This window comes from Chroicocephalus ridibundus, chromosome 3 (genome assembly GCF_963924245.1).
Source record: "Chroicocephalus ridibundus chromosome 3, bChrRid1.1, whole genome shotgun sequence".
NCBI lineage: Eukaryota > Metazoa > Chordata > Aves > Charadriiformes > Laridae > Chroicocephalus > Chroicocephalus ridibundus.
Genome location: NC_086286.1, coordinates 22,460,565 through 22,487,238, shown reverse-complemented (window position 1 = coordinate 22,487,238; position 26,674 = coordinate 22,460,565). Strand labels below are relative to the sequence as shown.

Sequence of the window (26,674 nt, the reverse complement as noted above, 5' to 3'; positions counted from 1 at the left end):
CCAGGGGATGTGCTGGGCTGAAAAGCACAAGCCCCAGCAGGTACCAGCGCAACGGCCCCATCAAAGGGAGCACCACATTTGATGAGGCCTCCGAAGCAGTTATTGACTTGTGCCATGGTGAACATCAAGCCTTAATAAACAAAAAAGCTACAGACAAAGTTATTTGGTTAATGGCTAAATTGGAGAGTCAATATAAATAACATTATGTACACTTATTACTGCAATCCAACAACAGCTGGGCTTTGAGTCAAGTTAACACTAATACACAGTGGGGGAAACCATTGCCTTCTGCTTATATTAAAGCATAAAATGGATTTTTTTGAGCACCAAGCATGTGAAAGGGGAAAAAAAGAGGTCCTGGCCAAGAAATGAAAGGCTTGACCGTAAGTACATAAATAAAAGAAATCGCTTTCTATTACAGGTGATAAAAATTGTACTCAGCATCTTTTGCTATATATCTTCTCAAAAGTTTTGCGAGCACAGCCCTCTTGTGGGCTCATTTGTGTTTGTGTAACAACTGGAGACGGGGAACGACTAATTCCTTTAGCTGTTGGACGAACCTCCGCTCCTCCAGGCTACCAGAGAATTGGCTGCAGGTATAATCATTCATCCCCTCGCCCTGGAGGAACTGAGCTGCTGCCAGCAATTTGTCAACATAATTTGGGCTTATTGTTTTCCTTCTGAAGTTTTATCTTATTTTCTTTTCTTAAATTAAATACTTATTCATTAGGAAAAAAAGTAATGCGTTATGTTTGAAACGTTCCTCAGATTTTTCCTAACTCCGCCCTTTTAAAAACCTTCCCCCGATCTTTTCGAGGGCAGTGACCCACCATGTCAGGAAATACTTGTGCTCACGACGAGCAAGAACTCGGAGAGAAAAGGGGGCTGCCTCACAAAGTCATGGTATCCACCTCCTCCTAACTTAATCCGCCTATTTAGCAAGGATTTACCTTTTGCATAGTTTATCCTGCTGGTTGTTGGCTATACTGATGTCCACAACCTCACCTGGGCAAAACATTCAATACGGCTGTTCGATACCTTAAGTGTATAATCCATAGTACCGATGCTGAAGCTACACGATAGACAGACCTGGCCTTTGCGATCCACAAGCCTTAGCCCACTTCACTTCGGGAGAGCACGGCTAGTAGCAAACCTCAGGTAGCTTGTTTCCCATCCAGTATAAAAGGAAGGTTTTGGATTCTCTCTTAATTGGGAAGAAAACCTTGAAAAATACAAACTGCTAAGCAGGACTAAAAATATACTTTGATAATGTTAAAAATATAACGGGATGTATTTCCTAGATTCCACTAATATACATTGTTTATTCCAATCTCTGTCTTGCGTGGACTTTCGGGGACCATGAACTCCACAGTCATGACCTGGCCTAGCAGAAGGTGTCCCTGCCCATGGGTTGGATGATCTTTAAGGTCCCTTCCAACTCTAATGATTCCGTGATTCTATGACTACTTTGATTTTCTGAGAGGACCCGTGCATGGCTTTGCCATCTGAACATCTCCTCGTGTGGCCAGCCAAGGCTGCCAGCCCGCAATCCTACCTCCCAGCCTGCCAAAGCTACACGGGGACATCGTGTGCAACCAAAACCAAGGGGTTCAGAAGAAATGATATGTGCAGGAACCTGAAAGTGCTGCAAAATAGGTGCTTTTTAGTCCCAATAGCTCTTCCATCAACTGCTTCATATGCAACTTGTACTCAGAGGTGAATTATTTTGACTAAAACAACAACAAAGGTGCAATACACCTGGTTCGGATGGAAAAGAGGTGCTCCAAGTCTACAGAAATAAGGTCGTTGAAATGACAGACAGGCGATAACTCCGTCTGCAACTAAGCAGCACAGCAAGGGCGACTCTTGCACAGATGGAAACCTTTGCAGCGTTAGAGGCGGCAGGGCCCGTCGAGCTAAAAAGCCAAAAAAATTCTGAGTAGAAGTCTTAGCTCTGACCTGGATTCCCTTCCTAGCCCCAGAAAAGTCGTAAGCTTTCTATCTTTAGTTTCCCCTTATTTCAAATGAGGGTAAGACTCTTCTCTGACTCTTCGCAGCCGCATAGGAAAAATAAGACGTAAGCTGTCTTTATGCATGTAACATAGGACGCTTTCTGAGACAAACAGATAAAAGGAAATGAGAGCAGGTATTGATGTGAATACCACAGAGGATGGAAAACTGGAAATAAACAGGACTTTGCCACTGATTTTCACATGGCCAGGATTTCACCTGAAGGGGCCCGAGGCATAACTAACATGGCACAGTGCAAAGATCATCAAACCAACATCCACCAAACGACAGGAGCTCTCTCCACTACCCTGCTATCACGATCCATTGCTGAACCTACCCAGACTCAGAGAAGGAGCTAACGTCTTCCTGCAGCACGACATCGGCTGTGTACCCGTGTAGGTATCTCCAGAGCTTCCCACTCCCCCCCGTACCCTCAGAGCTTGCAGGAGAAGAGGGAATGATGGCAGGGAGAGGAGAGGAAAGGGCCCGAGAGCCCCAAACGGGCTGAATGGAAAAGAAAACACGAGTGCAAAAGGACAGGGTGATAGCGCTTTCCAAAGGAAAAAGAATAATTAGAAGCAGCGAGCATAAACCACAAAAAAATAAAAGGGGAATGAAATGGAGATCATCAGACTGGGTGGGACATAAAGACAAAAAGGAAGGGGGAAAACCACAACTCTTCTCTTCCAGGAGGCACCAAAGCCCCGTCAGTTCTGCAGGGGCAAGACTTTCGAAAAAAACACTTGTGTGTGTTTGTGTGCGCAGGGGGGTGTGCGTGGTCACAGGTATGCAGAGACCCCCCAACCGGGGCTGCGTTCTGCCAGAAGCACTGCCCCACCACCTTCTGCACGTGCCGAAATCAAACCTGCTGCGCCTGGGGAACCATCTCTAAAGTCCCTCTAGGGGGGACAGCATGGGCAGCTGGACCTTCTTTCAGAGAGAGGACTCCAGAGCCACCCAAAAACCACCTCTGGCAATAACAAAAGCAAACATCTTTTGGGCAGTTAGACCTCAGGTTTTGCTTCTTGCATTGGTGGTTGCCGCATGTGGTAGCCGTGATGGACACCCATGAAGCCTGAGCAGCAACGGTCTTGATCACAGCGTGCCTTACATTTGATTGACCTTATTCTATTCCTCATTTTTTTTTCATCTCAGCTCCACAGTGAACACCGCCTGCCCAGCCAGGTTAACCGAGCCAGCTGATGGTGATGCAGGGTTTTTGTCTCCCACACAACAAACATTGACTAGTACTTTCTATTTAGAGCAACCCCACATTGTAAACCTGTCTCCTCCCTTTGATAAGAGCCGTATCGCTAGATAGCATTAATCCCCGTCCCTTTCCTGACACAAGGAAACACAGCTTCGCAGTCGGGGTAGATAAAATCACTGCTCCACGTAGATTTATTTTTTTTAAGTCTAGTATCGTGCAGAAACATTCGTAGTTGGCCCCAAACGACACCGCTATGTCCTGAAGGCTGGTGTGCAAGGCCTGGAGGTGTGTTAGTCCTCCTTGGCTCCTACTGAATTTAAAAGGGCTAGAATATTTTCGGCGTCTTTCTAGACCGGGAAAAAGGCCTTCAGAGACAAGTAAGAGTTTCCTGTTCAATATTTCATGTAATGATTCCTCCAAAGGTGTAAACAGGAAAAATGCCTGGCCACTTAGCCAGAAAACGAGCGTCTGCCGTCCCTTCCTTTTATTGCATTTACGTGTTAAAAGTCACTTAGAAGGGGATCTGCCAGATGCCCGGGTCCGACCGAGATGGCGCAGGCTGTCAGATGGCTGGCTGAGGTCCCGAGCCTGACCTGCCTGGGCAGATTTGGGGCAAACGGGAGCCCTCAACTTCTCCCACCCAGCAGGCAGCCTCAGCGGCAGTCGGTGTTGTGCAGCGATCCCCACTTCACCCTGAACATCTGGGCTCAGGTAAACACCGAAGCCATACTTACAGCAAAACCCCCATCTCTAAGCGGTCCCCTCCCAGATTTTTGGGGGTGGTATCTTTTGGGAAGACAACATTAACCCATCAGGGCACCCGCTTCAAATTTTTTTTACGTGTACTCCGACTTCTAGCATGCCATCGGCCCAACCGGGGCTTCTTGGGGAGGGGCAAGCACGGCCCTCATTCTGCAACAGCCGTACGTCATTTCAGCTCCATCGCAAGCCAAAACGCCGAGCGTATGTCACAACTATCAAATGGTCTTTTTAGCTAACTGACAACAGACGCCATTTGGAGTCAGCATATTTTGATTACGGCGCATTGTTCGCAGGATTCAAGAGCCCACTCGCCTCACCGTGTTGTTCAACACCAAAATTAAACTGCGGTATAATTAGCTTTGCTCCAGCTACACCTTTCCATCTGAATGGATGCGATACCTGCAAAGGCTGCGCTGGGTATGAAATGTGTTCCTGATTATAAAGCGTTTGCTTAATCTCGAGGGCGCCGCCTTGTTTTTTAAGGCTCTCGGCAAGTCACGCACTCTGGTACGTGCTGCCCGTTATCTCCAGAAGGCTTAAAACTGGAATCCCCATGATTCACTTTTTCCAACACTCATGGCCAAACCCTTCTGCAGATCAGTTCCTCCACTTTCTACCATTTCACAACAAGCCGAATCTGCAGTGGAGGCAAAAGCGGCTGAGCTGCCCAGCTCTGCCAGCCACATGCCAGCGAGCCAGTGGCCACAAAACCCAACGAGCCTGGGCTACGGGAGCCGAAGGGCGAGCTCCAGGGGTGGTTTGCCAGCCTGAGGTGGCCGTGGCTCCCTGGCTGCCTCCACCTGCTTATTGAGGGATGGCTTGGAAGCACGGCTGGCCACCAGAGTCACCCAAAAAAGTTGGGCTGAGAGGTCCCTGTGGCCTCGCTGTGCCTCCCAGGGAGATTCTGGAGAACCCCATGGGGCTCGTAGCAGTGTAGGGCTCATGGCATGGCCCCAGGTGGACCTGTGCCTCGGGACAGGCAGAGCGTCCGCCACCCTACCAATGCTTCCAAACAGCCTCACAGCTCTGCTCCTTCTGCAGAAGTTACAGGCAGCGCTACTACTTACTCCTTCCAGCGCTTAAGTTTAACCCCTCCCTCCTTTAAATACATTTTAAAAGTGGTAATTACTTGGAAGATAGCAGAAGTGGCCAAAACCAAAGCACAAAGCCACCAAAAGCAACTTTCACCGTCAGCCTTTGGATTCAACATAGCGCTTCCCTGGAACACCAAACAGAAATGTTTTGCTTTCTTTACGTTATGTTCTCTATGCACAGAGTGAAATAATTAATTACTTTAACATCTCACTTCTTATTCTTGCACATCTCCTACACCTTGCTATCACTGTATGACATATAAATTAAGGTATCAACCCTACCTGATGATAAGGAGAAGCAGAAAATCTCAGCTCACAAGCAACTAATCGTCTCACCCCAAAACCTCAGCGACAAACCTGGGAAGAGCATCCACATCTCCCCCTCCTGCCACCGGCAGTGCAGTGGTCCCCTCCTCTGCCCCTCCAGCATCCCTGTACCAGTTCTCACCCAAAGCATCTCTCAAACACTTGTCACTGTGGACCAAATCCCGGCTTGAGGCACCCACATGCATTTAAGAACAAAGTTAATCCTCCCTGCACATACTAGTATGTGTATACCCTCACTCTGGCTTTAAGTAAAAATAATAAAAAAGAGATCCTTCACAGAGGTTATATGAACGTAGCAAAATGCAGTCGTATATATGGTACTTTTTCCATAAAGCCGTGCCACAAAGCACTGCCACGGGCCTCATGGACATGGGAAAGGCACAACAACGCTCTCCTAGTAGGTGGAAGCCACGCTAGTAAAACTGGTTTGCGCAACAGGGAGGAGAGCCAGGAGCCTCCTGGGGTAACACAGCTGCAGAATCCGCCGGGCAGAGAGGGGCAAAGGAGGCAAGGGCTCGAGCACGGCCACCACGCTGCTGCCGGTGTGTGTGTGTGTGCAGAGTGCTCCGGGCACCTCTTCCCGAGCATCCCTGCAAACAGTGGGCACCTCATCCTGAGTATCCCTGCAAACACCATGCACCTTATCCCAAGCATCCCTGCAAAGACCAGGCAACGCCAGGAAGCTGGCCGCCATCAACTTGCCCATGTGCTTGAAAGGCTTCTCTCTCTGTCACCCTCCCGCCGTGGTGATGCCCAGCGGCGTCACTCAGCCGCTGAGCCCCTGCTTGCGTCAAATGCTGCCCAAAAAGCCTGTGTGAACACAAGCGAAGGAGAGAGCCAAGTTGTGACTTCCAGCGGCCTCGTGGTGACACAGCTGTACCCATCACCAAGACAGCCACGTCCAGGACGCAGCAGAACTGCTCCCCCATAACACCGCACAACAGTAGCCAGGAGACATCTTACAAATTACAAACCACAGAGACACTCCCCACAGCAAAAAACCCAGACAACTCTACCTACGCGAGGTACCTCCGTGGCGCGGGGGGTCAGCGGAGCAGCTCGGGGGCCAAGGCCACCATGGCACAGCACATCCCTGTGCCTGCACCCCGAGGAGCCGAGAGGTCCTCTGCACTGGCTCAAGCCTAAAACCGAAGTGCCACCTACAGAGTCCCTGGGCACTTCTCCTTCCTACAGTGTCCTCCCAGGAGGGTTTCTAGCAAAGGGGCTAAAAATATTAATACTTAGCTTGCCGGATTAAGCCAAGTTTTGGCAAGCGGCCACCATGCACACAAGAGCACGTGCCTCAGGTGGGTGCTGAGCACCAGCGAGCAGGTGACAGGGACATCTCTGCACACCCCACCCCAATGCCATGGGGGAGCAGCCCATGGACAACCAAGCCAGGGGTCGAGACTTTCACATCCCCAGCGAAACCACAGCTTGCCCTGCTTTGGTGCAGGGCACAACGCCGATGAGACTGAACTCGCTGTGCTCCAGGCTTCAGGCATTTGTCTCCAGCATTTCTGTTTGCAGAGGCGGCCGTAGCCCCGCACACCGGCAAACGGGACAGACAAAGCCCCAGAGTTTTTAATCTGCTCTTCCCCTCTCCTCCCGAGAGCTACGCGGCCTTAAATGGAGCTATTTAAAGCCAGCGTTAAAAACACCAGTGACGATCTGACCTTCCCGCTGACAACAAAACCGGACCAAAACCTACGGACCAACAGAACGAAAAGAAAGTTACAAGGTAAAGTTTGCATTCCCTGAACATGTGCCAGCTGCGAGAATCTTAGATTACATCGATGCAGCTTTCCAAATTTGAAATACAATCATTTTCTGTATCAAGGGCCCAGGAACCCTAATGGAGGCATAATTAGGCATTGATGCCATGCCCGCATGAGAGAAGCTTGAAAAACTTAAATAAACTGTGAATGGCAGGATTAATACCGCAGCTTTTCATTTTGTCCAGCTGTTTGAATACAGTACACTGCCTGTGATGGCATCAGCTGTTGCTTTACGCTGGGTCAGTATTTCTGAAGTTAAAACAGGCAGTTCTTTTAAGCAAATGAAGAATTACCCCTCTTATTGTTGGCCTGTTTATTTCAGCAAAGAGGGTCTGGATGCATATTTGCTTTATATTAAAAAAGAAAAAAAAAGGGGGGGGGAAGCCAAACTGCAAACAAAATTAGCTGGCCAGATTCAAAGGCTGGTGACGCTAATAAGAGAATTCTAATTTACTGCGATGGCCTTTCAGGACGGAGGAGTAAGTAATGCAGTTTTGGAGATCATCTGCACAAGTGGGAATATCATATAGATGCCTGGAGAGTCCTTGAGAAAATAGCTCACCTCGGCCCTGATTGAAGAGGAAAGACAATACTTTGGTGAAATAGAATTCTGTATTTCTAGGAAAGGCTCCAATAGCAAATTGCTTACTAATGCAAGCAGCCTTATAAATTTTATTATGAATGGAATGGGCCACGGCAGGAGTGTGACACGGCGCAGCATTTGCACACACAGCTTAGCCAGTAAAAAGTAAATAAATAGGTTACTTATAAGCTCTAGAAGACACCCGAAAATACCTCTAACCAAAACTCAAGTTCAGTGAACTCCAAGCAAGAAAATACAACCGCTTCCAAAACTCTCTCACCATTATTTTTTTCGCCAGGTAAATTAGTTCTCCTACAAGTTAATTTCCAACCCTTGGGTTTATGGGTGGAAAATAACAGCTGAAAAAAGTTAATCTCCATCTCCTCGCTGTCTTCAAAAACTGGCTCATCAGCGGATGGGGAAGAAACTACCTACGCAGGGAACGTGCCAGAACAGCAAACTGCCATCGCAAAATAAAACGCTGAGGTTACCGGGCGCAGGACTGATACCAGGGGGAACCTAATACCACATTCATCTGGGAAACACACACCCCCCCCAAACTGCAGCCCCCCCGGACTGGGCGCAGGCAGCTCTCCCCCTTGTCTGTGCCACCTCGGCCCAATCCAGCCCCAAATCCTTGGCTTTCCGATTTTTTTTTTTTTTTTCCCAGGCGGCATTAAAAACAATATCGCTCTTGAGCTGCAGGAGCAAGAGAGGAGGGTGCGGAGCCCCGGCCGGGGCGATGACGAACACCAGCGGTTAATTGCCGCTGCGGAGATGAATATGCCTAATGAAAAGCTTACCTAAAGCTCGCGGGGAGCCAGCGCCCGGCCGGCCCAGCCTCCCCAGGGCGGCGGGCACGAGGCCGCCAGGACGCTGGGGAAAGACGAATTAACTAAAAGTTAATGTGGATGTTCTCATTCAAAAGAAAAGTGGCCTACTCCAAAGGGGATTAGGCTAAAGTGAACTAAGGCCACTTTACTTCTGAATGAGAGCATCCACACAATAGTGCAATGCACTTTAACTAATGCACTTTAATTTTACACCCAATCAATTTGTCTTACCTCTCCTGAGTGTCCTTGTGTGGACAAACCCAGAGATTCATCGAGTTTTGAGGCCAGGCGGGAACCATTAGATCAACCCATCTCACTCCCTGCGTGTTATGGGCCATTGCCTTTCACAGTTATCCCTTTATTGATCCCCAAAACTCATGGATGGCTAACGTATAACCTCCGACGGGGGCGGCGGGGGGGAATCCAACATTTCTTCAACGGGGCGCCTGGCCTGGATTTGAAGACGCTGGCAAAACAAGAAGCCACTTGAAAAACAAGAAGCCACCATGACTTTTGGCAGCCTGTCCCGCCGTCGGCAAAAGGAAGAACGGCCAAATTTGGGCTCACATCCATTGCTTTCCATCCTGCCTTTCCCCAAGTTAGCAAGGAAATGGCAGTCTCTGTCTTATAACTTTTAAATCTTTTTTTTTTTTTTTTTTTTTAATTGCAAACAGGCCCTTTACTTTCAGGACAAACTCTGATATTATTTTTTTTAAATTCAACTCAACAATGTTTAAATTTGGAACATTTGCCCAGACACCTACCGATGAATCTCAAACCCCCTTTCCCAAAATCCAGTAACCCCCAGAAACCACGCACCGCCTGCGCCATCGCCTTCGTCCGCACAATGACCCACGTAAGCCTGAAATTCCTGCATCGGAGATTTGCCGATCTTTACCTCTCAGATATATACACCCGAAAACAAATAAATGAAGCCGCGACGGGAACAACCAGGGAGGCAACTCAAGGAGCTGAGGCTACGGAGGCGATGGGGAAGGGGGATGAAGCTTTCCAGGGCTCTCGCTTAAATTAAAAAAAGGAGTCCCGAGGACACTGGCCTGTGGGGATTCTGCTCTCACCTGCACTCTGAGGCTGGGTTACATCTCTTTTTTTTTTTCTTTCCTTTTGAAGGGAAAAGGCAACCATGCTAAACACACCAAAGAAGAGCTGAACCAACTGCCGGCAAGTTGCCTTTAAGTCATGTTACAGAATATCAGCGGTGGGTTCGATATGGAGCCGTGAATCGGGGACAGGAATACACTCAAACAAGGGAAAACACGAAGTACGTGCTCCGTTAGAGTTACCCTCTCCCAATATTGCTGCGACTGCAGGAAAAAAACCCAAACACAAATATAAACACTAATTTCCAAATTAGTCAAAGCCTGCTCGGAGCAGCCGAACATCGAGAGGTGACACTGCAGCGCGCCCCGGTCTCTCCTTCTCCCACACAACCTCCACCAGGAAACAATTCCAGAAACCTTCAAAAATCTTACCGACCAGTTCGAAACAACCCTTCTCTTTATTTTCTTAAATTTGTTTAGATTACACAAGATCGCTCCTAACTGCGTGCTCATGTGACCGAAAAAACCCCAAACGCAGAAATGCGAAACAAAACAAAAACAAACAAAAAGATTCCCTAATTTAAAGAAGCTGTGCCGGATTTTCGCTGCTTTTTAAAGCAGTATTTATCAGCGCGACCTACGCTTACTCATGTTGATTGAGTGCGATATAATCTGATTTTTTTTAAGTGCTAACATTGCCCACTCCGGGCTGCAGGAACCCTTCGGCGAGCAGAGCCCGCTCCCTTTCTTGCTACCTGCGGACGAGCCGCCAAGGAAGACTCCCAACCTCAGCCATAAAGCCTAAATTTAAGCTAAAACTCTTTTTTTTTTTTTTTTTCCCACGACTTCCTTGCAAACCTTCAAGTTGCCCCAAAACAACAATCTGCAGGTCCCTCATGCAAAGACGCTGCAAGCTCCTGCTGACGGGAATCCCTCGGGATACGCTCCCAAATGTTCAGGAGGAGTTCCAGGATTACCTGGGGTTTAAACTCGGCTCTGTCGGGTTTGATTCTCAAAAAGGATGCAAAAAAATTAGGAAACCAAACTACCCTTTGCAAGAAAAAGGTAACTTCAGCAGGAAAAACTTTCCACGGAAGTTGGGCCTGAGCGTGCAACTTAAGGAAAGCAGCAAAGATTATACCCAGCTGTAAGGACAGATCCGTTTGGGCTCTTGAACGGTTTAAAAATGAAAACAAACCCAAACCCGCAAAGATTCTTGAATTGAAATCATAAATTAAAGAAAATATATTCAATCTCGTACCTCCTTAACAACATATTTACTTGCTTAAAGAAACGGAGAGCAAAGAAAACCTTATTTCGCTAATACAATTTCAGCCACAGTGTTTCAGATGAGAACAGGTCCGGAATATAAATTAACGAGTTCTCTCTCTACATTAAACAGTCTGCCAAACTTGGGCATGGTAACAGCTCCTAAATATCACAACAACAAAAAACTACCTGAAAACAAACAAAAAAGGATTCACTGGCTCAAGGTGGCGTAAAGTCAGTGGAAGAAAATTAAATTTTGAATCTCTTAAATGTTATTTTATCGGCCCTCCTCCTCAGAGCTCTGCTTGGCTGTAACTCTTTTATTATGCAGAAATGAATTCTACCTTGCACCCTCTGTGCTGCATCTATTATTTTGACGCCTGGTGCTCCAATACAGAAATACACATACTGAAGGCAGCAATATTCTTAGCTCCCCCCACTTAAAACCATACATGGTTTGAAAATACTTGCGAAGAAGTCCCCGAGTAAAATTGCATTTCTCAGCATTTTTTCCTTCCCCAAAGGCATCGCTTTTGTGCTGGCTGCAAAGTATAGCTAATATATTTGAAGTATTTGGGAAAGTTAGTCTCGTCATAACCGGGCGATGCCCTAACCGACCCATCCGCCTTCCGATACGCTACATATTGCGTCCCGGTTTATGGTTCTTTCTTTGTAAAGAATACATTTGAAGGAATTCTTCCATTTTAAAAAAAGACGCTCTCTATCCGCATTTTGTTTAGAGAAACGCCGCAACTGCGCGCATTTAAAAAAAAATAATCTATTGCAACATCAATAGAAGTGTTGCTTTATTATATAAATATATATATATGAGATATACTATCAGCCAAGAAGGGCCATCTAAAACGCCACAGTTGCAAACATTTAAGACTGTAACAAAAATGACTGAGACTCCAGTATCAGTTTACTATCCTTCAACAATTTCCCTGACAGTGGAGTCAAATAATGTTGAATTATGGACCTTCTTACAGGAAGTCTTATTTCATGTTCATTTTTTGATCATTTCCCTCCTAGTCCCTATAGGAATTTGGCTCTTTGCCGATTTGCCTTTAAAAGTTTCTGCGCGCGTAACTGGCTTGCACATTATTAAATTATAATTTTTGTCAAGTAATACCACTGCGGGTTTGTTCAACAAGTTTATTTTCCGTAAGAAAGTACTGTTTTGTCCCTAAAAAATCCATTTTATGCTGCTAAGGCACTTTATTTGAATAATAGTGGCTACTTCATAGCATGTTTTCCTTAAAGGGCTTTCTAAAGGCTTTCTGTAGACACGCTCTTGTAGGAGAATTTTACAGTTCGGACTAGAGCACCTGGATGCCAAGGTGACATGGCTTCAAGGAAACAACCCCATGGTAATAGTTTAGAATTACCTAAGAAACTGTATTTTTGCTATCTAACTACAGACAGTCTCTGGGGGTTTTGGCTGTTTTGTTTTGGTTTTTTTTGAATTGGAGGGAGTCTTCCCATCCGCATCGCGCAACAGCTGTGTTTTAAATTTTTCCGGGCCTCTTACAAACATTTGAAAATTTAAACATGCAAATGTTTGAAAAGCTAATGATTAAAAAAAGGAAAAAAAAAAAAAAAGGTTTATTTTGAAACTTTGAGGATGGGCACAATCCTTCAGCTAGGGGTTTTTAAAGTCCTGGGGCCTGGTTTATCTCGAGTTCAGTTATTCCCAGCAAAAAAACAAAACAAAACAAAACCAAACCAAAAAACAACTAAACTTGTACTTCTGAAACCGGACTGGTAAAAAACAACTCGGCAGGTCCCACCCTGGCAGGCAGCAGGGTCGTGCCTGTGGGAGAAGGATGCTATTTTAGTGACCTATTGCCACTGAGCTGGTTAAATCACTGAACAATGGTTAGTGTTATGGGGCTTTACTTTGCAAAATCTAGCATTAGTGTCATGGCTTTCCAAAGGCATTGAGGGGCCTATAAGGAAAGAATAAATAAGGGGAAACCAATAAATTTATTTTAAAAAAAAAAAAAAGGAAAGGAAAAACCCAACTGTTAACTGTAACCTTTACTACCACGATATAAGAAAATCTAATTAAATCCATAATAAAAGCTTTTACACACTTAGTACACGACCATGGGCAGGCCGAGGGAGCCGGGAGCCAGCCCCTCTCTCCGGCCGCCCCGGCCCTGCGCGCCCGCGCAGCCCAGGGCCGCGCAAGCCATAAACGCGCACCGCGGAGCGACATCCTAATTAGCCGCCCCAGCGACAAGCACTCAACACCTTATTATTGAACCATTAGGGCCCAGATACTGCCGGCCTCGCCGGGGCCGGACTTGGCACCGGAGTTTACCGGGGGGCGCGGACGGCCGCGCATCCTCTGTTAAACACTCTCCCCCTCCTCCCCCCGCGTAACCTCCGCGGCCGCCCGCCCACGGGTCTTATCCTCCCGCCTCGTCGGCCGGGTGGGGAGGGGGGAAAAAAGCGCATTTTTGCGCCTTTTCCCTTCGAAGGGGAAAAGCCAAAGCCCGCGCAGCTCCGCGGATGCCGGGGCTGAGCCCCGCGCAGCGGGAGAGGGGCCGGCGCCGGGCGCACAAAATCCGCGCTCCTGGCGGAAAAGGTGGGGGGGGGGCGGACATGACCCCCTCCCCCCCGACAACCCCAAAACTATAGCTTCATTTCTTTAGCTTTCACTTTAATAAAATAATGATTCGTTGGGAAAATGGGGTATAAATCTTCATTTTGGAGGCAATTAAAGTGTTGATTTCATTCGTGCCCCTGAGCGATTCTTGTAATTTGCTCAAATAGCTTTATGTACCCAGCACTCCAGAGCTTTTAGAAACCCATTTTCTAGTTAGACTTGTTGGATTACAATTTTTATTCAACAGCAGCGAGCCGAGCTTCCCCCGGCTCGACCCTCGCTGTAGGGCTCCCCTCGCTTTAAGGCGTTAAGCGGGGCCGCCGCTCCCCGCCCCCCGCCCCCGGAGCATCTTCCCCGGTCCCGGGAGCATCTCTCCCGGCCCCCCGGAGCATCTTCTTCCCGGGAGCTTCTTCCCCCCGGGCCCCCGGAGCATCTACCCCGCGGAGCATCTTCCCCGGCCCTGGGAGCATCTCCCCGGAGCCCCCAGAGCATCCTTTCCCGCTCTCCGGAGCATACACCCCGCCGAAGCATCTCCCCCTGCCACCCGCAGCATCTTTCCCGTTCCCCCGGAGCATCCTTCCCGGCCCGCCCCGCAAAGCTTTTCCCCATTCGGAGCAAAAATTGGGGGAAAAACACACCCCCAAAAAAAACATATATGCGCGCAGAAAACCCTTTTAAAAAGTTCATGCCTTCCTTCTAGCCTGCCTCCCCCGTCACGGCACCACCAGCAGCCCGCTAGCCTTGGGCAGACAGGAGAAAATATTTCAGATACTGCCCCCGCTGCAACGTAACGCACCTATAAAATAATCTATAAAATAACTCCTGGCTGCCAGCGCTGGTGATAATGGCAAAGCAGCTGAGGAAACTCCTGTCTGCTTGACTGCGCCTTGCTTGAACAAAAGGAAACCTCCAGAGTCGGGAGCTGATTACTCCTAAGACTGTATTTACGAAGCTGATAATCAATAAGAAGGAACTTGGGCGCGGGGCGGGGGGGCTTTTTAGTCAGAGATTTTGTGTGTCTGCGTTCGGGGTCCCTTCTCTCGCAGCCAAAGCGCTGCTGCCCCTCGGGTTGGGAAAAAACAAGCCGACCGGGAAAAGCCCGCAGTTTTACCCAACTCGGGGGGAAAACAGCCAAAAAAGCAACCAAATCTCAGCCGCTTCCATCATTGAGGAGCTTAATTTAGCTCTGGGCACCTCCTGAATTAGCCCCGAACGCTCCCATTAAAAGGCAAAGGCTCCCGGGCGAAGCCCAGCGGAGGGGACAGCCGCGGGAGAAGAAGAGGGGACAGGGGACAGCCAGCTTTCCCAGCTCATCCCTAGTTCCCACATCGGCTACAGCCGGCATGAAAGGTTTGAACCATCCCAGACAAAACCTGGACACCGTCAGAGCCGCGCAAGGCTTTGCTTTGGGGGTTCAGATAATTTTTTATATATATATATATAAAATTTTTTTTTTTTTAAAGAGAGGGTTTGAAAACTTGAAAGATCAAGGGAAATAATTTAAAACCTGGGGCCCGTTTTATTTTCTCTCTCTCCCTTTTTTTTCCCTCTATTAAGTAAAATAAAATGGGCGCGTTTGCAGCAGGCAGGCGTGCACAAAGCAATGTTCACTGAAGTCTAAAAGCGTTCGGCCAAGGAAAACTGACAAGACGGACTAATGAACCGTAGAGACGGGGAGAAAATAGCCAGTATTTGCTAGATTTCAAACCCTCTCTGTCTTCCCCGGACCACCTATCTCGGATTTTATTCTTATTTTGGTCAACGGCTCCAGCCCTTCCTTTCCTAAGCCACCAAGAAGCCAGCGATTCCCGGATACCACTTCTATTATTGTAAAGGGTAAATAAAATCAAGACAAAAATTAAAAGCGACAAGAAACAGGTCGAGTTTGCAGGCGATGCTTTTACAAGCTCATCTCGCCAGGTCGAATCCGGGAGCAAGCCTTAATGAAGCAATAATAGCCACATTATTCAAAAATTTTCATTTCGATGGAAATTTATCTAAAAGGGACTTAATCATATGCAAATAATAAAAGGAGGCGTAGTGACCCAGCGAGCGATCTGCATACAAATTTCAGCGTGTGCGGCGTTGGCGAGATCATACCTGATCTGTTAGATTTGCTGATCTTGTTATGTCTTCACTGTCCGATTTTGATCCGCCCTCTCTATCGTCTATGACCAAATCGATAGGCATTTTTCCTTTCAAACAGCTAATATACCGGTGGCAGAAATTGTCACATAATTCGTGTACCTACATTATGACAGAGGTTTAAAAAAAAAAAAAAAAAAGGAAAGGGGGAAAGAAAAAGAGGAAAAAGGAAAAAAAGAGGGGGGGGAAGGAAGAAAATATAATCAGGAATACATAAGTAAAATTGACAAGTGCAACCAGTCTCCCCCCTTCACCCCTGTGACATCAAAAGTCCTAAATAGGGGAAACACACTGCAATTATCCCCCCGAGACCTCTAGACGCATCCAGAATTAGGAATAACTTTCTTTTCTCGCAAAATAGAGATATCCCAGAAAATTGACAGTGACAAGATGATTCACAGGCTACAACATATTCAACACCCGTGTTAAATTCATCTGCTCCCGGAGCTGTGGCCATTAGAGAGGTGACCTGCATGGGTGACATTTAAGGTAAACTATTTAATTTCGTCCAGTTATTTCATCATAAAACCCTTTCCAAAGGGGTATGAGGACAGAGAAAAGGATTTAAAAAAATAAAATAATAAATAAATCCCGACGCACTGGGCCGAAATACATTACAGGCATCCGTGCCCTGAAATCCCCAGTCGCTCGGATAGACTCGTACCTGAGCCGCCTCAATTAATGGGCAGATTTTAACACATTTCGGGTAGAGCGAGAACAACCTGCCAGTTATGGTTAGATAAAGTGGCCGAGGCTCCCGAGAAACTTTTCAACTATTTAAAAACCTCTCAAAATGTTTATTTTTAGGAGAAAGGGAATTCTCTTCTAGGCCAGCTATCAATGACACGTAAAAAATCCTCAGGAAACCAGAGCGCACTTCCAATTTAATGTGAGCTCGGGTGACACCGCCTTCTTAGAAATTAGCATTCTCCCTCCTAAGATTTCTAAAATAGCCAGCAAAAAAACCCCTGCATTTAGGCTGCAATCTCTTTCTTCTGCTCGGAGGTGTACAATATTCCCAGGAACAAGAGACAGACAGAACTATCAACTCTGCTTTGTCTCTGCAAAATGTTACAGGACAATCCGTGCCCTGAGCCTGACCTGCAGATGGCTCTTAAGGAAAAAAAAAAAAAAAAAAAAAAAAATTCCCCATCCCGACTAACTGTAACCAAAGTCTCTTCCCCACCACCACCACCGAGAAAAAAATAATTTATTTTTTTTTTCCCCCCCAAAAAATAAAGCACGATTTCAGGGGCTTGGCTGAACCAACCATTTGGAGTCTCATCTGCGGCACCACAGAACTGCAACTATTTATACAAAGCCAGCAAAGTATTACAATGAACACAAGGCCTGGGCGTTTGAGAGCCCGGTTTTAGAGGCTGAAATTGTAATTAAACTGCGAAGAGAAATGGACGCCAAGATTGGTCTTGACACTAATTACCAGAAAGAAAGACATTTATGCAAATTTACCAGAAGCCTGAACTTCAGCAGTACTGAAACGGAGGAGGAAGAAAAAGAGAGGGAGAGAGAGAGACAAAAATTACCTTCTCTAATTCCAACAGATGAAACCTTAATACTTGTATGGCTTGAATCATCTGCAAAGATACAAACAACACCAGTATTTATCTCATTCCTGGATTTGGGGATATTTCCCACAGCCGCCCCTGCCGCACTGTGTAGCTTGACTTTTCTCTAGTAGTAAATAAAAAGTTGTTTTGATTTATGGCAATAACACTAAAACTTAATAGCGGTGGCTTTGTGCACTGTTTAACGAGAAGCGATCTAGAGTTAACAAAAAAAAACCCCAAAAACCAACCCCCAAACCCTAATGCAACGAAGCAACTAAATTATACGGATCATAAACATTTCTTTTAAAAAAAGCAAAACAAAACAAAACAATCCTCTAAACACTATCGCTGGCTCCTCACTTGGCGAAAGCAGGAGCAAGACTCCTCCAGTGGAGGCGAAATATTTGTTTATCCTTAAGGAGAAAAAATAAAGGGAAGAGAGGAAAGACCTCATTTTTTGGGTGAGTTAACGAAGGGTGCATCACCAGCCACAGCAAACCCCCACGCTTCCCATCCAGCTACTTCAAAGGTGCGTGGAGGGGCTGAGCTGCAGCGTGGGTAAATCCACGCTCCTCTTGGGCTGGCGAGTTTGCCATCAAGCCCGCAAGCTCCCCTTTGGATGGGGTTTGCTTTATGGATATCCTTATGGTTTTGGGTTTTTTTTTATTCTTTCCACGCAATTACCACACCGTATTTACTTGTAATTATAAAAACCATCAGCATCATTTTTTAAAAAAAAATTAAAATTCCACGTGAGAAATTTTCAATTTAGCACCACCAAGTCACCTCTCCAGAAGACACAGAAGTTTTGTAAAAAAAAAAAAAAAAAAAAAAAAATAAATGGGAAGGGAAGGGAGGGCGGCGGGGTGGGGGTGGGGAGAGGAAGAAGTGTTGTTAACTCTTACCAAGTTATCCAGTTCAGGATTAGAGGAAAAGAGGGGTTTCTCTGCTCGGATCTAAATATAAGAAAGGGGAGGAAAAGGGGGAAAAAAAAAATAATAATAAAAAAGATTTGAAATACGGAAGCAGAAAAAGCAGACGTTATTATTATTTCTTGCTTCATTACACTGTCGGGTCCATTATGTAACCTTTCGTGCAAAGCCCTGACTGCGGGATTTTAGTCCATCAGCCAAACGCTTGAACAAGTGAATCAAATACACCGAAAAAATACCTCCGGAGCTGCCCCGGCAGAGCCCCGGCCCGGCAGCCGCGCAGCCGAACCCCCGCCGGGGCGCACAGCCCGCTCCGGTCCATTCATTTCTTTAAGGGGGAGGTAAATGCCGAGATTTTCCCCATTCATTTTGTTTTGTTTTGGGGTTTTTTTTTTGGGTGGGTTTTTTTTTTTCCCTCTTGCAGTAAGAGAGGGGGGAGGGGGAACGCGCATCTTTATCTCAGCAGAGACTTGTTTTTCTCGTTACGATTTTTCTCTCTCTCCCTTTTTTTTTTTTCTTTTACTGTTTCAACCCGGTTTTGCTGACCTGTTTGGCGAACACTGCTATGTCTTCATTGAAAGACTCAGAGGAGCAAACATCGCCTCCCGCTACCCCGGGCTCCCTGGGTGTGCATGTAGCTAATTCACATTTCTCAAAAATCAGTGCTAAAAGAGGGAACAGGGGGTGTCTGAAAGAAAATACAATAGTCACACACACAGAGGGGGGGAATAAAATAATAATAATAATAATAAAAATATCATAGAGAAACAACAAAAAAAACCCCCAAACCCCAAGCAAACACAATAGTTAGTCCCGCAGCAGCATGAGTGGGGAGGGGGGAACCCACCGAGGGGGGCTCCAGTTCCCCCCGCCGCCTCCTGGCCCCTTCCCGCAGCCGGCCAGCCGGCAGCCCCGCATCTCCCCGGCCCTTCGGCAGTGTCGCGCCGCAGATATTGGTAATACAACCTTAGGACAAGCTAATAATAATAATAATAATAATAATAAACCCAAGCCGGCTCCAGCAGCCATTTTGAATTAACTTTCCTTGTCTTTAGGAGTAAAAAAAAATATTAAAATAATAAATTACAATTTCTGGACGTACACTTCTGCCTTTCATGCTTTTAATTCCCATTTTCTGCTGGAGGACTTGCTGGGAGCGAAGGGGGGGAAAAAAACCCAACAAAAAACCAAACCCAGAAAAGCAGAAACAACCCCTATCCAAATTAAAAAAAGGGGGGGGAAAGAGGCCCCCTGAAGCCACCCAGCGCCCAGCCAGCCTGCCCGCGGCCCCCCAGCCCCGACCCGCGGGGGGAACCAGGTGCTTTTGGACTCTCCTGGCTTCAAAAGCCTCCCCGGGAGAAAGGCTGCGGGTGCATCTGGCTCCCTCGGCCGTTTAATAATTTAAATAAATAAATAAGCGTGGGCACACACACACGTATATATGTATATTTATAACAGGGAGTTCATTTTTTTTCCCAGGGCTTCATACTTTTTTTTTTTTTTCTGGGTACCGTGCACTGCTGAGTTCAAACCAACCCTACAGATTTCTGATAAACCGATAAAGAAACCGAACGACTTGATTTTTTTGTGTGTGTGATTTTTTTTTTTTAATCCCCCTTCTCCTCACTGTTTGGAGAGCGATTTTAAAAGGCTCTTAAACTTCCCTTCAAACTCAAGACGGGCAGATGCATTTTAAAAGCATCTGCCGCCCAACGTAACCCATCCGCTCCCATCGCAACGGCCTAGAAACTGCTTTGCAAGTCGCCGCATTGAGAAGCATTCAATGCTGTCGGATAAAAAGTTAAAAAAAAAAAAAATTAAAAATAAGAGGGGGAGGAAGGAAGAGAGCTGAGAGAAGCAGCTCTCGAGTTTTCTTTCTCCTTCATAGCGCAAGGAGAGAGGAACAAGGCGGAAAGTTGGGCGAAACGCTCCAACTCTTCCCTGCTCCCAAACTCCGGGCAGAGATTTACCACCCGGCGCAGGTTGCGCCTCGGGAATATTATTTTCCTCCTCCTCCTCCTCCCCGCGGTGATGCCGGCCGCCCCTCCAGCAAGCTCCGGCTCCTATTCTCCGGACACCCCCCCCGCCACTTCCCCCCCGCCGCTCCCCGTGCCAGGGGACCCCAGCCCTCTCCCCCCCACCACCCCCTTTTAAAAAAACCCAATAATTACAAAAAGTAAGAATACAGCCCTTTTTCGCGCAGCGCTGCCCCAACCCGCCCTTCTTCCTTCCCCATCCCCATCCCACGCAAAGGGGGCAGCCCGCACCCCTCACCCACCCTCCCTCCCTCCCTCCCCAACTCTATCCCGCGCAAGTTGCGCGGAGCCTTTTACGCGGCACCTACCCGTAGATGGCATCTTTATCTCTCTTGAGGGCGTCGTTGACGGAGGCGCCCATGGCGGGGGGCATGGCGTTGGCGTGGGCGGCGTGGGGGTACTGGTGCGAGTGGAGCGGCGGCCCGTGGTTGAGGTGGTGGACGGGCTGCATGGGGCGGGCGCCGTGGGGGTCCCCGTACATGGTGGTGGGGATGCCCACCCCCTCCATGCCGCCGTAGTGGGGCAGCTCGTCGTACTGCGGGAAGAAGGGGGGGGGGGGGGGGACGCAGAGAGAACCGAGAGGCGTCAGGGAAGGGGGAGCAACCCCGCTCCCGGCCCCCCCCAACTCCCTCCCCTTCGGTGCAGCCCTGGGGAGGGAAAAGCTCCCCCCGGGGGGCTCCGCACCGACGGTCCCCCCCCCCCCCCCCTCCCCTTTCACCGCCACCGGTGCAACCCCGGGGAGGGAAACGCCGGGCTGGGGTGAAGCGGGGCTGGGCTGCTCCGGCCCGGCTGCCCGCACCACCCCAAACCCTCCGAGTCCGGGGCGCAAGAGAAATAATAACAGTAATTATAATTATTTTTTTTTTTTTAAAAAAGGGGTGGGAAAACCCCCTCAAACCGGCAATCCCCAAACCCCCCTCGCGAATGGAAGCGGGTCAGCAAGTCTCCCTCCCTCTTCCCCTAAACTTTTCCCGCAGAGAAATCAGGTACCTCACCCATCGAGGATGCCAAAAAAAAAAGAAAAACCCAAAAAAAAAAACCCAACAATAATAAAAGTTCAGCGATTTTGAAAAAAAAAAATAAAAGAAAAAAAAAGAAAAGGAGCGATTTTTGGGGCTTTCCAGCAATTCCACGCGAACGCACTTTTAAAGCCGAAAGGCTGGAAACGTTTGCCCGGGCTCTCGGGATTTTGGGAATGCCTTTTTTTTTTTTTTTTTAAGGGTTTTCTTTGTTAAAGATTAAGGAGCGAAAGCGAACGCGGTTCCCAGGCAGCGGGGGAAACGGCCACTTTTCATCTATTAAAAGCGAAGGTGTGAATAAACACTTTTAAAGATCCCTGACACTTGCTTGGACCGAAAGAGTAAAAGGCAAGTTGTCAGCAGAGGAACTTTCTTTCCCAACCAGCACTCCGAGGGGCGTCAGGCAAATTAGGCAAGAAAACTTCTTTCCAGGGCTTTTCCCCTTCCCCAAATCCCTGCTCACCCGACTCCGGCTGGTTTGTTGTTTGTTTGGTTGGTTTTTTTTCTCCTACAAAACTTCAATTTAGCGGGTAGTTGGAAGAAAAAAAAAAAAAAAGGAGATCTCATCCCAAATAGAAACAACAATACACATGGCAGTGCATGCCGGTAACCTCTAACTCAGATTAAAGTGACTTTCTTTTTAAAAGAGAGGTCTTTTTGCCCATTGCACTGCACCTTTTGTGACTAAATATAAAAAAAAAGGGAGGGAGAAAGGAGGAAAAAAAGTAAAAAAAAGTTATGTTTACTCCCAGCTAGAAGTTATCTCCCGAAAGTGAAGCGGTATATCATCACTAACACAGCAAAACGCTCGGAGACATGCACACATTCAAATATTTCAAGCACTAGTGACTTTAAAAAAGACATCGGTAGGACTAGAGCTACAAAACCAACAAATATAGAGGCTCGGACATATTCACTTACATGCCTGCATGTCATTAATGTATAGAAAGCTTGCCTTTTCCGCGAGAGATCCGGGATGGGGAGTAAAAGAATCAAGAAAATATCAACACACACAGGTTTTAAGCCTACAAGTACAACTGATAAATCCTCCCGCTCCAGGACACCGCTTTGTGCCCCTGCTCCAAACAGGAGGGGGAAAAGGGGGGGGAAAAAAAAAAAAAAAAAAAAAGAGAGAAACTTTTTTCGCAGCGTCTCTGTCAGCCACGTTTCAATATTATTTCACATTTGAAATCCATTTTTTTTTTAATACGTACCCTTTGCGCCATCGGCCTGCTTGCTCCCTTCCTACTTCAACTTCTAATATATCCTCTTTAAGGCCAGTGTGAAAAGAAAGAATTGCGAAGTTCCCCCCCCTCGCCCCCCCCCCCCCAAAAAAAAAAAAAAATGCAAAAATCCCTTAGCGTCGCCAGTAATGAAAGCAATCGAGTAAAATCTTCGGCTTGCTGGATCTCAGCGAAGCGATACGGTAACTCAGCATTAAAAAAGGAGGAGGAAAAAAAAAATAGAAGAAGAAGAAAAAAATCAACTCTCCCTCCTTCCTTCCTTCCTTCTTTTTTCTTTCTTTCTTTCCTCTCTCCCTGTCTCTCTCTCTTACTCTCCCCCTCTCGTTTCCAAGACAGCAGCGGGGCGAAAGCAAATATCCTTTCCCCAAATCAGGGGATTTTTTTTTTCTTTCCTCTTTTTTTTTTTTCCTTTTTTTTTTTTTTTTTTTTTTTTTAAAGCGCCCCTCAAACCCAACTACCGAGTCTCATGGCTTTTTGCCACTCCGGCTGTCAATCACAAGGCGAGGTTGTCAAAGGTGGTGGTGAATGACTGATGATGATCCGCTGGCGTTGCGCTCCCCACCGCGCAGGACACCTCGAATTTGGGGAGGGGGAAAAAAAAAAAAAAAAAGAAAAAGAAAAAGAAAAATAATTTTCTGAGCGCGTCAAAAAAGAAAAATTTAAAAAAAATGTAAGAAAAAATAAAAAAAAATTGAGGAGGGAGGAGGAGGAGGAGAAGGAAGGGGAAAAAATTAAAAATTAAAAAGGCTCGCTAACGCGCCGGCTCTCCTTTTATTATGGTTGTTATGATGCTGCTGCTGCTGCTGCTGCTGATGGGGGGTTTTGGGGGGGATTTTTTGGGGGGGTGGGGTGGGTATTTTTTGGGGGGGGGGGTTGTTGTTTTTTTTTTCCCCCCCGCTCCTCCTCGGCTGGCTCCTAATTCCTCGCCGGCGCCGGCTCGCTCTGCCCCTGCGCGGCCGGCGGGCGAGGCTGGCGGAGGGAGGCGGAGGCGGGCCGGCCGCGGGGTGCCGGGATGGGAAGGGGTGGGGGGAAAAGGAGAGAGAGAGAGAGAGAGAGAGAGGCAGAGAGAGAGAGGGGAGGGGGCGGTGGTGGGGAAGGAGGGGAGGGAAGGGGTTTGGGGAGGGGAGGGAAGGGGGGGGAAAGGCGGCGGGCCGCGCTCTCGCCGGGGCGATCCGCCACCACCACCGCCGCCGCCGCGGCGAGCGGAGCGCAGCGGCGGGGCTGGGGAGAGCCGGACTGGCGGAACCCGGAAGTAGTGGTGGCCATAACAGGTCGCGTCTTACACAATGCGGGGTTGGGCGGCGGCAACTCCGACACCGGCGCGGGGGGGGGGGGGGGGGGGGGGGGCGCGTGTCTCTGTGTGTGTGTGTGTGCGCGCTCCCCCCTCCCTCCTCCTCATTCGCCCCCCTCCCCACATCCAGCCCCCCAGACGCCGCGCGTTGTGTTGCATACACCCCACCCCCTCGCCCCCCGCTTTGTCTACCGCTTCCACGCTACGCACCCACCCACCCCCCCCCCCCTTCGCCGGTTGCCGTTTTCCACACACCCCCCGCTCCCGTCCCCCCTCCCGGTGGCTCCCCCCGCGGCCGCCGGCCGAGTGAGCTCACCCGGCCCCCGGCCGCCGCCGCCGCCGCCGCCGCCGACCAATCAGAGGCGCCGCGCGCCCCCATTGGCTCGGGTCGGGAGCGGGGATCGAACCGGCGCCGGTGGCGCGGGGGGGGGGGGGGGGGGGGACGGCGGGGGGACAAGGACCGGGGCGACCCGCGGGCAGCGGGGACCGCTGCCCGCGGGTCGCCCCGGTCCGTGTCCCCCCGCCGCCTCCCCCCCCCCCCCCCCCCCATCCCTTAACCGGAGAACCGGGGGGGCCGCACATACTCCGCTAACCCCCCCCCCCCCACACACACACACCCTCACCCAAGGGGACACCCCCACCGCCACGTCTCAAACTTCAAGGTGTGTGTCCCGTGTCTTTCCCCCCCCTCCCCGCTCCCCTTTCGGGTGTTATCCCGAAGACCTCTCAGGTAAGCGACGTTTTAATACGCGACCCCCCCCCCCCCCCCGCCCCACGCGTGGGAACCGACCCACCGGGCGTGTGTGTGTGTGGGGGTGTCTCTAGGTCTATTTACCGGCGCTCGGTAACGATTCCCAATCTCCCAGGTCCCTGGCGGGGCGGGGGGGGGCGTGTGTGTGGGCGTTCAGCTTCGGTACCGGAGATGCCATCCCCTCCTCTCCCCATCCCCTCCTCCAAAAAAATACCTAAAAAAAACCCCAAAACTCCCTTTTTTAGCCTCTCCGCCAGGCCTTGCTCAGCTCAATTCGGCGCAACCCAGCCTAAAACACTTTTACAATGTAATTACAGTCGTACAAATTGTTTGCCCAAACCTCATTCAGGATAAGGATTTTACAATTAGCAAACAGTTATTACTCTTAGGGGCGGGCTGCGAGAAATTGCGCTGCGCGCCTCTCCGCTGGCAATTAAAAAAAAAAAAAATAAAAAAGCTTAATCCAGGCAGCAATTAATCATCTATTAAAAGGGAAAAAGCAAACGGACAGGTCCGCGCTGTCTCGGTTAAAGCCCGACCGAGGGCTGCATCTTTCCCCCGCTGCCTTTTTAGGCAAAGTGGCTTTTTAACACCCCCCGCCCCAAAAAAACCAAACCAAACCAAACCAAAACCCTTGCTGTTTTGCAAGAATCTATTGCCCATCGCACTCTGGAAAGGGAGAGAGAGGGAGGAAAAAAAATATAAATTAAGGATAGGGGAAAAATAAAAAGAGAAGAGCGAGGGGGTTTGGTGGGAGGCCTTTTTTTTTTTTTTTTTTTGAGGCGAAAAAAAGGCGTCTGGGGAGCAAGGGAGCCTCCTCCACGAGGTGGAATCTGGGTCCATTTGCTTATCGGATAATAAATGAGGCTTTTAATCAGGCTGAATTTCCCAGCTTAAGGAAAGAATTAGTCATACCTAAGGAACAATCCCATGTTTTCTAGCTGGCTTCCCCGCTGCCTTCCTAGCAGGGAATTTGTGGGGGGGAGTGTGTGGTGGTGGTGTGGGGGGGAAATTAGCATCCAAGCGTGCTCTTTCACCATTAATATTGAAATTTGAAAACTGAAATAGGAAGAAGCAGAAGAGACAAACAAACAAGAAACCGCAGAAGAAGGCGGCCGAGAGATAATCCAGGAATGCTTCAGATAAGGTGGGGGGGGGGAGAGAAATACGTGCGGAGATACCCGAAAAGATGAAACGGCTGAAAAAGGGATGGGAAATGAAAAGAAAATCCCAACTCTTTAAAGAGCTATTAAAGGGCACAGACCCAAAGAGCGGGGGGAAAGTGATAATAAAAGGAGGTTCGCTGCGAGGGAAGGTTCGCACGCCGGGAGTTTCGGGGGTTGTTTACCGCCCCCCCCCCTCGCCACCCCAGCTCTGGGTTCAGCAGACAAAGAGCGGACGGTCCGACCGGGGAGTCAGCCGGGGGTCAGCTCCTGCTAGCCAGCGGCCACCGGGCAAACCCGCCCGGGGCCCGGGATTGCCGCCGCAGCCCGGGGCGGGCGATGCCGGACCGGCCCCCGGTCGCCGCAGCCCGGGGGACCGGAGGGGACGGGGGGTGGTGGCTGCCCGCTCCCGCCCCCCCCGCCATCCCCGGCCCTGACGTCTGCAAAAGTTATGGGGGTCTTTTATTAATTAAATGGAGGGCCTTCATAAAATATTCCCAATAAAATTTACGGTTGTCTTAAAACTTTCTAAACACCGCTATAAATTTTTTTAATAAAATTAACTGGGAAATGAGTTACTGGCCGGGATTTTTGTCACTTTTCAACTTCTCCGGCAGCGGTGCCGGCGGAGGGGAGGGAAGGCACACGCACCACAGAAAAGGAACCTTTTCAGGGACAAAAGTCGCGGGGGCTACCAGGTTTCCCCCGCGGTGGCACCTCGGGGTAGCCCGGGCGAGGCAGCGCCGAGCCCCTTGCCCGGCGGGCGCCTTCCTCGTTCCCGCTACAATTCGCCAATTTCAACCTAAAATCCCCAGAATAACCCCAGAGCCCGGCAGTACGAGAGCGTTGGGGTTGGTGAGTGGTTTTGGAGAGGTCTGAGGTTGTTTTTTTCGCTCACACGATCTCGGCGCCGCAAGTTCATTTGTATTAATTTGGAAGCTGCGCTCCGGTGTTTCGCAGCGATACCTGCCTTTAAGCTCAGCC

The 26,674-nt window shown here is 48.8% G+C and overlaps 1 protein-coding gene across 1 annotated transcript in view; it reads right to left on the bottom strand.

Moving 5' to 3' along the window:
- The window catches only part of MEIS1 (Meis homeobox 1), a 113,114-nt gene extending 90,800 nt beyond the window's left edge, over positions 1-22,314 (bottom strand). Inside the window, exons 1-6 of the mRNA XM_063328397.1 lie at positions 22,163-22,314; positions 20,531-20,757; positions 18,733-18,874; positions 18,160-18,210; positions 17,231-17,281; positions 15,642-15,788 (exon numbers count right to left, since the gene is read on the bottom strand). Of these exons, the coding sequence (XP_063184467.1) occupies positions 15,642-15,788; positions 17,231-17,281; positions 18,160-18,210; positions 18,733-18,874; positions 20,531-20,757; positions 22,163-22,177 (633 nt within the window). The 5' untranslated portion in view covers positions 22,178-22,314. The remainder of the gene's footprint in view (positions 1-15,641; positions 15,789-17,230; positions 17,282-18,159; positions 18,211-18,732; positions 18,875-20,530; positions 20,758-22,162) is intronic.
- Between the last annotated feature and the right edge of the window lie 4,360 nt (positions 22,315-26,674).